Genomic DNA, 14752 nt, shown 5'->3' with positions numbered 1-14752 from the left:
TAGCACCAAGAACAGAGAAAATAAGAAAATGTAGTTCATACAGAACTCTTTGAGTGTTTTTCAAACTTTATGTCCTGATCCACTAGTGGGTTCTGAAATCAGCTGAGTGGATTTTAAGCAGCACTGAAAGAAATCCGATAGAAGAGAATAGAAATTTTCTGCTTCCATTTCATACAGTGACATTGGTGAAGCCTTTATCCTGGTGTGCATTCAAAATACATTTCTGATGGTGGGTGGCAGGCAGCTAGAAGTTTCAAAGCTACTGCTTTATTAAAGGGTATACATTACCAAATTCATATAAATATAACTGTACAATTTTATAAACACAAAACCAAGTATATAATACTGTCCTTTTTAAGTAATTTAAGATATTTGTGAGAGTAACTGGGACTCCATGCCAACTTTTTACTTTTGATTGAATTTGGAACCTAACCCCATGTAAGGTGTATCTTCTTTCTACTTGTCTAAAGGAGGAAGAGGTAGGCTGTGCATAGATCACCATCCCTATTCCTTCTACCATGGGTAGCCCTGCAGGGCGTAACATAGTGCCTATCCAGAGAGGGGAGCAGCAGATGCCTGTAAATGCATGAATGAATCCAGAATGAATCCAGCAACCAATTGATCTGTATTTACAAAGTACTTATTATGGGCCAGGCACTGTGCCAAGCTCCAGAGGAGAAGGGGCATAAAGGCCTCCAAGGGCCAGTCATGGAATCTAGCTGGAGAATTATGACATCTGCATTACCCAGGTAGTAAGAAAGATCTCTGTGGCTAGGCACAGTCTCAGATGTCATCAAAGAAGGGGTGACCCTTGAGTGGAGCTTAAGGAAGGGTTGAATTCAAAAGAAGAAATATGGGCAAGGGGTTCCGTGGCTGGCTCATTCGGTGGAGCATGAGACTCTTGATCTCAGGGTTGTAAGATCGAGCCCCATGTTGGGTGTAGAGATTACTTAAAAATTAAAACCTTAACAACACCCACAAATATGGGAACGGGGCACAGACTGAACAGGTGGGGAGAGTGCTGGGGGCAGGGACATCTACAGAAGGAAGGGATGCACCCTGGGTTTTCCCATCCTTGGCTTAAAAAAAATTTTTTTTAACATTTATGTATTTTTAAGAGACAGAGCATGAGTGGGGGAGGAACAGAGAGAGAGGAAGAGGGGGAGACACAGAATCTGAAGCATCCTCCAGGCTCTGACCATCTGCACAGAGCTTGACGCAGGACTCGAACTCACAAACCCTGAGATCATGACCTCAGCTGAAGTTAGACGCTTAACCGACAGAGTCACCTGGGTGCCCCGCATCCTTGGCTTTTTTGAATCCAAGCTCTACCACTTGCCAGCTCTATGACCTTGGACAAGTTTCTTCCCTTCTTGGATACTCAGTAAATGGGTGCATGAATTCCAAATTCAGAGATAATGTCTGTGTTTAGTACTATGCCTGGCACATAGTCCATAGTAGTACATACCACATAAAAGATAGCTGATGTCATTTTTAAGACTGAATCCTCAGGACCTGCATAAGGGAGACTACTCTAGAATATTGCTTTTGTGCCAGGCACTGGGTTAGGTGTTTGGCGCACATTATCACATATCCTCTTCAGAGTGATCCCATGTGGCTAGTATGACTACCATCACAATTTCATAGGTAAAACAGTGGAATGACTTTTGGTACTTTGCTCAGTCTAACATAGCCTGTAAGTAGTAGAGTCAGGACTTGACTACTGGGCTTCCTAACCTTGGAAGTCCTCCAAGGTGTCCAAGGTGGATGGGGGTCAAGGAGATCCAAGGGATTGGAATGGCTGAGCAACTTTGTCAACCAGTATCCTTCACCTTTTTATGGCACCTGTGTGTTACCCCTTTCCTGTCTCTCCAGGTTACATGGCCTCTGCCATTGTTGTCTTTCTCATGATGGGGATTGTCTTCTTCACAGTCTTCAACTTCTGGTGGCTGAGCTATTGGTTGCAGCAGGGCTCAGGGGTAAGTGTCATGGTGGGAGTGGGGTGTGTTTCTGTGGGCTGATATGGAGTGGGGCCCCTTGGGCCCCATGAGGGTCAGAGCATGGGTTAGGGAACCCCATGGCAAGCCTGAAGCCTGCCATTTCCAAGTTGACAAATGAAAAAGCTCTAGAGAGGACCTCTGAGAGCCAGACGTGGGGCTTCCCTCCCAGCTCTGACCCCCAGTGTTCATAGAATGAGTGGTCACCAGTGCAGTCTCGTCAGGACAAAACCAAGAGGTTTATGTCCCCAGAAAGGTCCTCAAGAATGCTTTACATTCCATGTAGTGATCTTTCCTTTGGTAGCCCTTTTGTCTTCTCATTCTGCTTTATTTAAAATGTGCCTCTGGACTCCTTGTTGGGGGCTGGGAGGACACATCACAGTTAAACACAGCTGATGTTAGTGAAAGCAGGGAAAACACATTTTACTCAGTCACTACTGATGGCAGGGGAAAGAGCTGAAAGTCATATGATTTGTGCACAGGTGATTTGGGTGTTTTAAAGGGAGAATGAATGTGGGGACTGAATAGAGGCAGAGGAGTGAAATTTATCCAGGGTTGGTGAGTGTGAATGTGATGAGGTCAGCTGTGTCCATTAGCTGGCAGTTATCAAAGTTAGGACTAATCTTCCACAGGGACTGGGAGACAGAGGCCCTATCCTTCATGGTGATTACATTTTAAAGACATGGTTTCCAGGTCCTTGGGAGAGATGCTCTGAGTTGTAAGAGCTATGTATTCACAGCTGTAAGCACTTTTTAGTGAGGGCTCCGAGAAAGGGAGGTCAGGGGCATGCTGTCAGGTGTGGGCTAGAACAAATGGTAACTTTTCCTGGTGGTGGTTGAGATTCCGCAGGCAGGCATTTTGATGGGGGGCGGGGGCTGGGGTCCTCCTAGGGACATGCCTTAAGCTGCTAGAAGCCATGATGAAGTTTGGTCAAGTCTCTTAGCACAGGGGTTTGGTTGGAATTATTTTGTGTTGAGAGACCTGCAGTTCTCAGCCATTATGTGCCTGCTTAATTCATTCATCTTCCCAACCACATTCGGAGGTGGGTTCTGTCTCCATTTTATAGAGGATAGTGTGAAAAAGAACCTTCCCTGGGATGTGAAGTCCCCTGCTGGTACTTGAACTTGGTTCTCTAATTCCAAGCCATGTTTACCCAAAGGAGTACTTGGTTAACTTTTTAAAAATATTCTTTTTGAAATGTTTATTTATTTTTGAGAAGGAGATTTATTTATATTTGAGTGGGAGCAGTAGAGGGGCAGAGAGAGAGGTGGGGGGCAGAGGATCAGAAGTAGGCTCTGCGTTGACAGGCTGACAGCAGTGAGCCAATGTGGGGCTAGAACTCATGAGCCAGGAGATCATGACCTGAGCTGAAATCAAGAGTCTGCTGCTCAACCGACTGAGCCACCCAGGCGCCCCAATATAGCACAAATTCCTAATCACCATAGAGTGAATTTATCAAGCCTTTTCTACCCTGGCAGCCTTGCGGGTGCCTGATTCAGATGATCTGCCTCCCCAAAGAAAGAAAACTCACTATTTTGCTCTATTCCCACACAATGCTTCTGATGTCTATTGTGCAGTTTTTTTCTGAAAGCAACCAACTCTATAATGCTCTGGACAACATCTGTGTGTCCTACAATTCAAGTCAGTCTGACACCACCTGGAGTTAGTGCAGACTCCCCAGGTTAAGCACTCAGTCCCACAAGCTTGTCCCTACTTCAGATGCCAATCACGAGTCTAGACCTCCTATAGTTCTGGCAGACCAGGTGTCAACTGGGGGTTCTCATGACCTCCTTTTTGGATTTGATCATCTGCTAGAATGGCTGACAGAACTCAGGGAATACTTTTACCAGTTTATTATAAGGGACATAATAAAGGATAGAGATGATTGGCCAGATGAAGCAGTACATAGGGTGAGATCTAGAAAGGCACCAGGTACAGGAGCTTCTGTTCCTGTGGAGTAGGGGTGCACAACCCTCATGTCATGTGAATGTATTCACCAACCCAGAAGCTCTCTAGACCCTGTACTTTAGGGATTTTTATGGTGGCTTCATCTTATAGGCATGATCAATTATTAATTCAACCTCCAGCTCCTCTCCCCAGCCAGACGGAGGGTGGGGTGGGGTGGGGTTGAAAGTTCTAAACTTCTAGTAATGGCTTGGTCTTTCTGGTGACCAGTTCTCCATCCTGACGCTATCTAGCCCCCTCCTCACACCAGACATCTCACTGGCTACAAAAAGACACACTAGCTACAAAAAGCAATTAGAGATTGCTCCAGAGACTCCAAGGGTCTTAGAAGATTTTATGTCAGGAATCAGAGTCAACGTCCAAATATTAGAACAAAAGATGCTCCCAGCACCCCTATCACTTAGGGAATTACACGGATTTTAGGAGCTCTGTGCCAGGAACTGGGCACAAGACCAACTATATGTCTTATCAAACCACACTCTGTTCTCTCTTGAAGACCAATAGCAGCCAAGAGAGCAATGGAACAACAGCAGACCCAGGTGACATACTGGACAACCCTCAGCTGCCAATTTACCAACTGGTGTATGGCCTCAGTGTGCTGTTGCTAATCTGCATGGGCCTCTGCTTCTCGAAGGCCTTCACCAAACTCACGAGGAAAGCATCCACCGCCCTGCACAGCAAACTCCTTAGCAAGGTATGGGCTTGGGTATTGGCTGCTGTTGCAGGCTGAGCCCTAGCCTTTCCTGCTTTTCTTTCTTTTTTTAATTACTAGACTTCATTTTTTGGAGCAGCTTTTGGTTTAAGAAAAATTAAGTGGAAAGTACAGAGTTCTCATATGCTCCTTACTAATCTCCCAGTTTCTTCTGTTATTAACATCTTGCATTAGAGCGGGATGTTTGTTACAATTGATGAGCTACTATCAATACATTATCATCATCATCGTCATCATCATCAGTCCCTGGTTTATCTAAAGTCTTCTTTATTCTGTACATTCTATGGACTTGGACAAATATATACTGACATGTATCTGCCATGAAGTATCATACAGAACAGTTTCATGCTGTAAAAATCTTCTGTGCTGTACCACTCATCCCTCCTTTCCCCTCAAATCCTAACAACCACTGATCTTTTTTACTGTCTCCATAGTTTTTCCCTTTGCAGAATATAGTTGCAAGTGCACGCTGGGCCACTGGGTGGGTGGGAGCAAGCCACAGAATGAGCTGGGTGCCTGGAAACTATCCTGCTGTCAGCAGTGTGATTCTAAAAGCTTAGTGTCCCTTGCTGGAGGGCTGGGCACACCAATGTGGGCCTCTGTTGGCTGAATACTGTCACATATAGTGTTGCTTATAATTGTCCCAAGTTCCTTTTCAAGTGGTACTATTATCCTTATTTTACATACAAGAAGTCTGACATCCTTGTGTGTCCTGATGAGAATGTATTATGGTTAAAATACCAAACTGCCTCTTGGAAATATCATTGCTCTCCCCCTCACCAGATGTTACTATGTGCAGGTTCTATGGTGGGCATTGGGCTTACAGTGGTGAATGAACAATTCAGGTATGGTTCAGACCATCATGGCCTTATAGTCTACTGAGGGAGACTGATGAGAAAATAGGCTTGTTGTAACATAGTATGTAAAATTACCTACTGGGTGGGAGCCCATGGAATCATAAGAACCTAACCTCAGCATGTAGGTGATGGAGGGAAGGATGGAGTCCAAGCAGCCTTCTTGGAGGAAGGGACCTCTCTGCTGTGACCTGAAGGGTGAGTCACATTCAGCCAGCTTAAATTAGGGGTTGAAGAGAAGCAGAGCATTTCTGGGAAATTTTATGATGCAAATAATTATTATTTATTAATAGTCAAAATGCACTTTCCTTCTCCCTCCCTCCTCCTTTTATTCCTTCCTTAACTTTTGGCCTTAATAGATAGGATTAACTTCTATTTATGTTTTGTTCTTGTGTTACAGCTTGAGAAATACATGGGGAAATGAAGTGGTCAGTTGGTCAGTTGCTCAGTGCCACAAACCTTTAAGAAATGCCTTCTGTAAAGAGTGTGGCTGTGCTGGGGCAGGGTGGTTGGGGAGCCTTGGGAGGTCTGGTCATGGTTTTGCCATTAACTACTTGGGTGACCTTGAGCAAATTGCTGAGCAACCTTCCCTTCTCTGGGCTTCAGTTTTCTCATCCGTAAAATGAGGACATGAACTAGATGCTTTTGCTAGAGCCCTTCCAGTATGAAATGTTCTTTGATCTCCAAAGGCCCTCATGTCCACTGCTTTTAGAGACCAAGTTAGGACACCATCTTCAAGAAAAGGCAGTCACGCTTAAATTCTACCCAAGACACCAAGTCATGTGCAATCGCAGTAGTATTGCTGCTACTAATCTCCGGTAATCCTGATGAAAATGGTCCCATTTGTAGAAAATAATAAGTGCTGGTATTAATGGAATGCTAATTAGGATGCAGGAACTGTTCTGAGACTTTCAGTGTGTTACTTCTTCCTCCCTCTCCGTCCCTCCTCCCTTCCTTCAATCCTATCCTTCCTTTCATAACAGGTTTATTAATATATAATTCATGTAATCATAAAGCTCACCCTTTTAAGCTGCATATCTCAGAGGTTTTTAGTCTATTTGCAGACTTGTGCAATCTTCACCATAACTCAGTAAAGTGTTGTTATCATCCCCATTTTACAAATGAGGACATTGAGACTCAGAGGGGTTAAGTAACTTGCCCAAAGTCACACAGCAGTAGGTGGAGGAGTTTGCTAACACTGGAACCCAGGAAGATTGACTATGGAGCTTATGCTTTTAGCCATTGCTCTAAACTGCCTCCCTTGCACACCCTTTAGGGTGTATCCTGCATCTCTTCAGGGCTGAGTGTAACTGACATCTTCATCAAGTTCCAGAACTATCTCTTGATCTGGGTTGTTTTTGTCACTACAGGTTTTCTGCTGCCCCATGAGCTTCTTTGACACAACCCCAACAGGCCGACTCCTGAACTGCTTTGCAGGGGACTTGGATCAGCTGGACCAGTTATTGCCCGTTGTTGCTGAAGAATTCTTAGTCCTGTTTTTGATGGTGGTCGCCATCTTGTTGGTTGTCAGTGTGCTGTCTCCATATATCCTGCTGATGGGAATCATATTAGTTACTGTTTGCCTTATTTATTATATGTAAGTGGGTTCTTTGTGCTTGTGAGCTGGGTCTGTGACTTGGGATACCAGGCTGGTATGTAGAACTGGTTGGTCCCTGAGGAGGACTGCCCAGGTCACTCACTCTCATTCTTGATGCAGGAAGTTTAAGATGGCCATCAACGTGTTCAAGAGACTGGAGAACTATAGCCGTTCCCCTCTGCTCTCCCATATCCTCACTGCTCTGCAGGGCCTGAGCTCCATCCATGTCTATGGAAAAACTGAAGACTTCATCAGCAAGTGAGTCCTGTGCTGTCATCTGAGGATGATGGGGCAGTGGGGACTGTGGGAAGCAGGAAGGTGGCAAACAGAGGATCTGGAAATAGTGTTCTCTTCACATTATTTTATTCATTTATTTCTGAGCTTCTAGGACCTCATCTATAAGATGATGCATATAGGAATAAGAAATATAAGTGATGCAGGAAATATTTGTAAACCTTAAAGACCTGTAGATATTGCATACACATATTAATATAATTAATAGTAAGAAGTGTTGCTGGGTCAGCACTTCTTGCATTGTTCTTTTTCTTTCACTTCCAAACAGGTATCTAATTTTAATTAAATACACGAAGAAATAGCTTTCTAAATAACAGAATTTCCTTCACTATTCATAACTATAGGTTTGTATTCTAAATGCTTGTTGATACAAACAAAAACACCCTATGATTGATGTTGAGCCTTAATTGTATCATATGAACTTACCCATTTGTAAAGATCAATCACACATGATCTGCCTTGAACTATAAGAGGCTCACGGTCTGGTGGAAGACAGGAGACACATACACACATTTTTGTAATAATACAGGGTTAAAAATGACTAATAACATAGGAGAAAAGCAGATAAAAGGCCATAAGGGTTCAGGGGGAACTTTAAAAAAAGGGGGAATGTCTGGGTGGTTCAGTCGGTTAAGCTTCTGACTCTTGATGTCAACTCAGGTCATGATCTCATGTCTGTGGGATTGAGCCCCACGTCAGTCTCTGCACTGACAGTGTGGAGCCTGCTTGGGATTCTCTCTCTCCCTCTCTCTCTCTGCCTCTCTCTCTCAAAATAAATAAATAAACTTAGAAAAAAAAAGAGTTCAAGTGGGAAAGAGGTGGCATTGAGCCATCTGAAATGGGTTTGAAGCCTGGTAAGATTTGAGTGTGGGAGACAGTGTATGTCTGGTTAATTGGAATAATGGATGAACCATGGAACCAAGTCTCTTAGTGGGACTAGAGAGCACTCAAGGACTGTGCAGGTGCTGGGATTGAGGGAATCTTCAAATGATGCATTCATTCACCTACTGGGTGCTCAGAGCCACAGGGAAGATGGTAGTGAATAAGACAGACACAGCCCCTTCTCCAAGGTGGATAGATACTTGGAAGGATAGATATTTGGAAGGATAGATACTTCCCCTCACTCATGAGTAGATCCTGACATTTATTCACTCTTATTGGCCTGGGTAGGGAACTTCCCCCAACTGATGATCAAGGCCTAGGGAAGAGCCTGGGCTGATAAGTCAGTCAGAGCTTACTCCTAGATCTGGGGTCAGGTCAACTCCATGACCAAGAAAGGGGCAAGGAGAAGGCCCCCAAAGATAATTCAGGTTCCTTGGGTGGAGTGGGGAGCCGGATGCTGGAGGAAGCAACCAGTGTCCACTCCCAGGAAACTCTGGGTTAGACAAACACATGTTGTTTTCAGGTTGTCCTTTCTTTCTCAGGTTTAAGAGGCTGAGTGATATACAGAATAACTACATGCTGATGTTCCTGTCTTCCTCGAGATGGATAGCACTGAGGCTGGAGACCATGACCAACCTGCTGACCTTGACTGTGGCCTTGTTTGTGGCTTTTGGCATTTCCTCTGCCCCATATTCCTATAAAGCTATGGCTATCAGCCTCATCCTGCAGGTGAGGGAGGGACTCTCAGACAGTGGGGTTTTGGCTTGTGGCCTGTGGACAGACTTAGGGGTCCATGGGACTTTGATAACACCTTGGGTTTTGGCCATTTGTGGCTTTATGAGTTGTGTGCTTGGCCTTCTGAATCGTCTGCTTTCCTGTTTTCCTGTCACCTCTGAACTGGGAAGTCTATATTTAAAGCTATTTAATGGAATCTTAGAGTATTGGGATTGAATGGAGCCCGCAGGCAGTCCAGTCCAAACTTCTTATTGTGCAGATGGGGACATTGAAGCCCAGAAAGGGAAATATTTGTCTGAATGTATAGAGCACTAGAAGTAGAGCCAGAATGGGGCACCTGGGTGGCTCAGGGAGTTGAACATCTGACTTTGGCTCAGTTCATGATCTCATGGTTCCTGTGTTCAAGCCCCGCGTTGGGCTCTGTGCTGACAGCTCAAAGCCTGGAGCCTGCTTCAGATTCTGTGTCTCCCTCTCTCTCTTTCTGCCCCTCCCCTGCTTGTGTTCTGTCTCTGTCTCTCTGTCTCTCTGTTTCTCTTTCTCTCTCTCAAAAATAAATAAACATTAGAAAATAAAGAAGTAGAGCCAGGGTAAGAACCAAGACCTGTTATTTGCTGTCTGGTATGTTTTCACTTTACTGTCATTTGTTGAGTCAGCTATCAGGCTTCCTTGAGTTATCTAAGGAGTCATCCAGTCCCTCCCCTGAACCAGATCTTCTCAGACTTTAAAGTGCACAGGACTTGAAGCAGAACACTTTGTCCCAGCCTTGCAGGAATGTTCGGCCTGGGCACTGGTACAACTGACAGGAGGACCATGCTCTAGAGCACAGCCTTGGGTTTTCAGAGTCAGGTCCTGGGTGGGTGGGGTCTCGGAATCTAATTTTAAAAGCAGATTCTCTAGGGGATTCTGATGTAGCATCCTGCAAAGCTCCCGGCCTGAGTTCCTCCACGTCCACTACACTGGGGCATGAGAGGGTCTAGCTGGCCAAGTTCATGTCTGCAGGGTCAGTCCAGTGGAAGGGCTAGCCACAAGGGCTGTGAGGCCAGAGGCTGGCTTTGCAGCCGCCTGGGGGAAAACTGGTTACACAGTTCCAGCTCCCCGAGGGGGTGCTCATTAACTGCCTTCTCTATGGTCATGTGGCTTTCTTTCTAACTGGCTTTGGGTCTCATGTGTCCCAATGGTGAGGCATCTTTTGAGTATGCCAAGGGGCTCCATCTTGCTCCTTGTTGAGCCCCTGCAGCAGGTATATATTTGCATAAATATGCAGTCCTGTACATGCACAGCCATGCCTGTGTGTGTGGAGCCTTCTGCAGGCACCCAGGCTATGCAGGTGGCTGTGCTGTGCTCACACTTGCAGACAGCTTACCAGTGCAACAACATGGAATGTACTGGACACTTGCACTGAGCTAGCACTTTGCTAGGTGCTTGTTGTACTTTCTTGCATTGAATTCTTACTACATTCCACGAGCTATAGCAAAATGGTTAAGATTGTGTGCTTTGGAATGTGGGTTCAAGCCAGGCTCTGCCCATTATTAGCTGTGTGACTTTGGGGAAGCCTCTTACCTTCCTTGTACCTGGGGTTCTTCATTTTGTAAAAAGGAGATAATACAAGTTCCAAAATTACAGATTTGTGAGACATGTATAAACATGAGGATTAATGCATGTTGAACACCTAGAACAGTGCTTGGTCCAGAATAAATGCTCGGTAAATGTTAGCTGTTATTGTTCCTCACTTACAGGTAGGAAGTCAGAACTTCAGAGTTCTGTAACTTGCCCTGGTTCCCACAGCTGGTGAGAGATAGGTTTGTCCCTAGTGGGTCACACTCCTCTCCTCTCTGTCTTCCTCTCTCTGACAAACATACATATGCGCATGTGCACATACACACACACACACACACATGCATGTGCCAGTGCAGAGTTGCCCCCAAACCTTCCAAAACTTGGGGAGAGGTACCACACTGGTGTCAAAGGGGATCTGGAGTCACCAAGGCCAGATATCCCTCCTGGTTCCTATATGACATAGGCCAGGGGGGCAAAGCTTGGGGCAATGTTATCGTGTGCTGGCCCAGGCAAGAGGGGCAGGGTCTCATCTCTCCCAGGGTGCACTGTGCACATGAGGCACCTCTAAAAGGTCTCCCCAGCTTGTTCCATCACAGGAAACTAGTTAGGAGTTCTGCTGGAGGCCTGACTGCTTCAAAATGGCCCTGGATTTATTTTTTCTTCTCCATGTCTGCTGTCCTGTTCAAGTGTCTCATCTCTATCCTAGGTAGCAACATCGAAGCCTCCTCTTCTCCCCTTGAAGCCCCTCCTGTCTACCTCCTACATCTCACCAGAGTTACCTTTAGTTACAGTTTTCCTGATGTCACTGTCTTGTTTAGAGCCCTCAGAGATTCCCCGTCTCCTTATGCTAACCCTAAGCTATGGGCCGTGCCCTCAGGCCCCTCAAATCTGGCCCTGTGACCCCAGCATACATCTTTCCTCTGGCCACACTGGTGCCTTGCTGACGTCTGCATGCACTCTCGATGAAATTATGTTCAAGCTTTGGGTAGCAGGAATCACACACCATGTTGCTTTGCAACCTTAAGAACTGTAAATAATTGAGATGCTCCTGGCCTCCAGCCAGCAAATGCTAGAACCAGTTCAAAATGGCCTTGGCAGTTTGGAGGCTTATTATGTGATGTATCCAGAAGGCTGGGGTAAGCTCTTCTTTGTTAATTTAGTGACCTAGCATGAATCCATGAGCATTCTATCTTTTTGCCCTGGCATCCACATCCTGGCTTCATCCTCAGGATTGTCTATTCAAGGTCACAAAATGGCTGCTGCAGCCCCAAGCAACATATCCTCACCAAATAACCACCAAAAGTTAGAAAGGAGAGAACTTTTTTCATGTGCTCTGTTTTAAGAACAAGGAGCAGCTTCCCAGAATACTCCCATCTGACTCTTTCTCATGCTTCATTGGCCAGAATTGTAGCATGGCTCACACCTTAAACCTATCAATGAGAAGAGGAATGGAGTTAACCAAGTCTCCCTGGAGCACCAGGGTGCCAGATGCCTGAGCATAATGGAGGTTGTGCTAGCAAGAAAGAAAAAAGCGACCGGCTACTAACAAGGCAACCAGCCATGTCTGATACACTGACTGGAGGAAAGGCAGTCTCCTTGGGCTCCTTTCCAACTGTCAGTGTCATTTCATTATGGCATCCACCTTCTCTGACTTCTAAAGGGCTTTCCTTCCCCTTCCCATACTCTTTGTTCCAGTCATAGCCGAATGGCATGCAAGGCCTTGAATATATCCTGCTACTTACTATTTTCAGGGCTTTGTCCCCTCTCTATGGAGTGCCCTTCTCCACCCATTTTTAACCTGCTAAATCCCACCTCTCCTTAAAATGAAACTCCTGTGCCAACTGCTGCAGGAAGACTTCCCTGTGGCCCTTGTCTGGGGGGACCTTGTCTGGGGGGTCCTTAATGGCTCTCCATAGTGCCTCCCAGGGTGAAGTACATCCCCTTGTGCTGGCATTCTCTGTTGACCTATCTGTCTCCCCACCTGACTGGGAGCTCCTTGAGGGCAGGGCCTGGGTCTGTTGCAGTTTAGGGCACAGATCCTGGCTTGGCACATGGCATAGAGCCCTCAGGGAGTGTGCTGAATGAATTCATAGTGAACTTATTGTCCAGAACTTTCTTCATGGCCTGTTAGCCCACATCTTGGACCAGGGGGATGGGGAGTATGAAGATTGGGTTCCCCATCTCAGCTCTACCTCCAGGTTCCAGGTGATTCTGTGTATGTTATTTCCCCTTTTGGGCCTCAGTTGTCCTCATCGCTGGTGCCTCCAATTCCTGAGCATCCCTGAGACTCCTTAAAGGCAAGGCCAGAAACAAGGACTTGGGTGTAGGCAGATTATTTGAGATGTGCTCCTAAGAAACATGACTGAGGGAGCAGGAGAGAGAGAGGCAGGGAAGGAGAAACTCTGTTATGGGTAAGTGTCATTGAGATTGCTGTTTCTGGGTCACCACCTCTCAACTCTACTGGCACCTTCTGAGAAGCATATAGGATGCTCCCTGGATTGTCCCCCAGAGACTGAGGGACAGGAGCCTTCATTTACTGGCTCCTTTCCCCATTAGTTGAGGGTTTGCCCACAGCACTTTCACTCCCCTGTGTTTTGGGGCTGCAACTGTGCATGGACAGAAGGGGCTCCTGTGGTGTGAGTGAAGGTTTTGAGCAGAAAGCAGAAATACACACAAAGGGTACTTGAGGTGGGATAGTGTCAGTGGTGTCTTGCCCAGAACTGCATGCCATCACGCAGCTAACCTCAGAAGTGGGCTTGGGGGGCACCAAAGGTATCTGCTCCACTCTTGTAAGGAAATTGTCTTAGTTTGAGAAGTCACTCAGGAGGGGTGGTGATGAGTGTTTTTTAGGGGCATTGAAATCCTAAGCACACCCCTGTCAGTCTCTTGATCTGATGCTTCTCCTTCACTCCAGCTGGCATCCAACTTCCAGGCCACTGCCCGGGTTGGTTCAGAGACAGAGGCGTACTTCACTTCCGCAGAGAGGATGCTGCAGTACATGAAGGTGGGATGCAGGTCTGGGTTCGGTGTGGGGAGCTCAGGAAGTTTTCACACCCATGTCTGGGGCTCAGCTTCCATGGCCTCTGCAAGCTCCAGCACCCCAGGGGTCCTAAGATTTTTTCAAGAGGCAATTGCAGCCCCTCCCCATCTTCCCTGGACCTGTGGATGTCATTTCTTAGAAACCCTTCCATACTCTATGCCCCATTTTCATCACATCCCCCACAGCTTTCCTGGATGTAGAGAGAATAATCTGCCCTTTTTAGAAATGAGAGTTTTGCCCAAGTATAAAAACAATAATAATGTCAATAATAATAGGTATTATTAATATTATTGCTTCTATTTGTGTTAGAGTAGTTAAGAACACAGGTTTTAGAAGTTCTAGCATCAGCAGACAACAAAAGGAAATCAAAGGCATCCAAATTGGCAAAGATGAAGTCAAGCTTTCGCTTTTTGCAGATGACATGATATTATACATGGAAAATCTGATAGACTCCACCAAAAGTCTGCTAGAACTGATACATGAATTCAGCAAAGTTGCAGGATACAAAATCAATGTACAGAAATCAGTTGCATTCTTATACACTAACAATGAAGCAACAGAAAGACAAATAAAGAAACTGATCCCATTCACAATTGCACCAAGAAGCATAAAATACCTAGGGATAAATCTAACCAAAGATGTAAAAGATCTGTATGCTGAAAACTATAGAAAGCTTATGAAGGTAATTGAAGAAGATATAAAGAAATGGAAAGACATTCCCTGCTCATGGATTGGACGAGTAAATATTGTCAAAATATCAATACCACCCAAAGCAATCTACCCATTCAATGCAATCCCAATCAAAATTGCACCAGCATTCTTCTCGAAACTAGAACAAGCAATTCTAAAATTCATATGGAACCACAAAAGGCCCCGACTAGCCAAAGTAATTTTGAAGAAGAAGACCAAAGCAGGAGGCATCACAATCCCAGACTTTAGCCTCTACTACAAAGCTGTCATCATCAAGACAGCATGGTATTGGCACAAAAACAGACACATAGACCAATGGAATAGAATAGAAACCCCAGAACTAGACCCACAAACGTATGGCCAACTCATCTTTGACAAAGCAGGAAAGAACATCCAATGGAAAAAAGACAGTCTCTTTAACAAATGGTG

The 14752-nt window shown here is 45.5% G+C and overlaps 1 protein-coding gene across 3 annotated transcripts in view; it reads left to right on the top strand.

Annotated features, from left to right (window-relative positions):
* The window catches only part of LOC131499080 (ATP-binding cassette sub-family C member 12), a 174680-nt gene that overhangs the window by 44073 nt on the left and 115855 nt on the right, over window positions 1-14752 (top strand). For 2 of the 3 annotated variants that reach the window (XM_058706805.1, XM_058706802.1), the window contains 6 exons: window positions 1876-1979; window positions 4459-4656; window positions 6899-7125; window positions 7246-7383; window positions 8844-9030; window positions 13508-13597. In XM_058706805.1, coding sequence (XP_058562788.1) covers window positions 1876-1979; window positions 4459-4656; window positions 6899-7125; window positions 7246-7383; window positions 8844-9030; window positions 13508-13597 — 944 coding nt within the window. The remainder of the gene's footprint in view (window positions 1-1875; window positions 1980-4458; window positions 4657-6898; window positions 7126-7245; window positions 7384-8843; window positions 9031-13507; window positions 13598-14752) is intronic. The other variant, XM_058706804.1, reaches the window with a different exon arrangement.

The sequence above is a fragment of the Neofelis nebulosa genome, chromosome 17 (assembly GCF_028018385.1).
Source record: "Neofelis nebulosa isolate mNeoNeb1 chromosome 17, mNeoNeb1.pri, whole genome shotgun sequence".
NCBI classification, from domain to species: Eukaryota; Metazoa; Chordata; class Mammalia; order Carnivora; family Felidae; genus Neofelis; species Neofelis nebulosa.
This window is presented reverse-complemented; position numbering and strand designations above follow the sequence as displayed.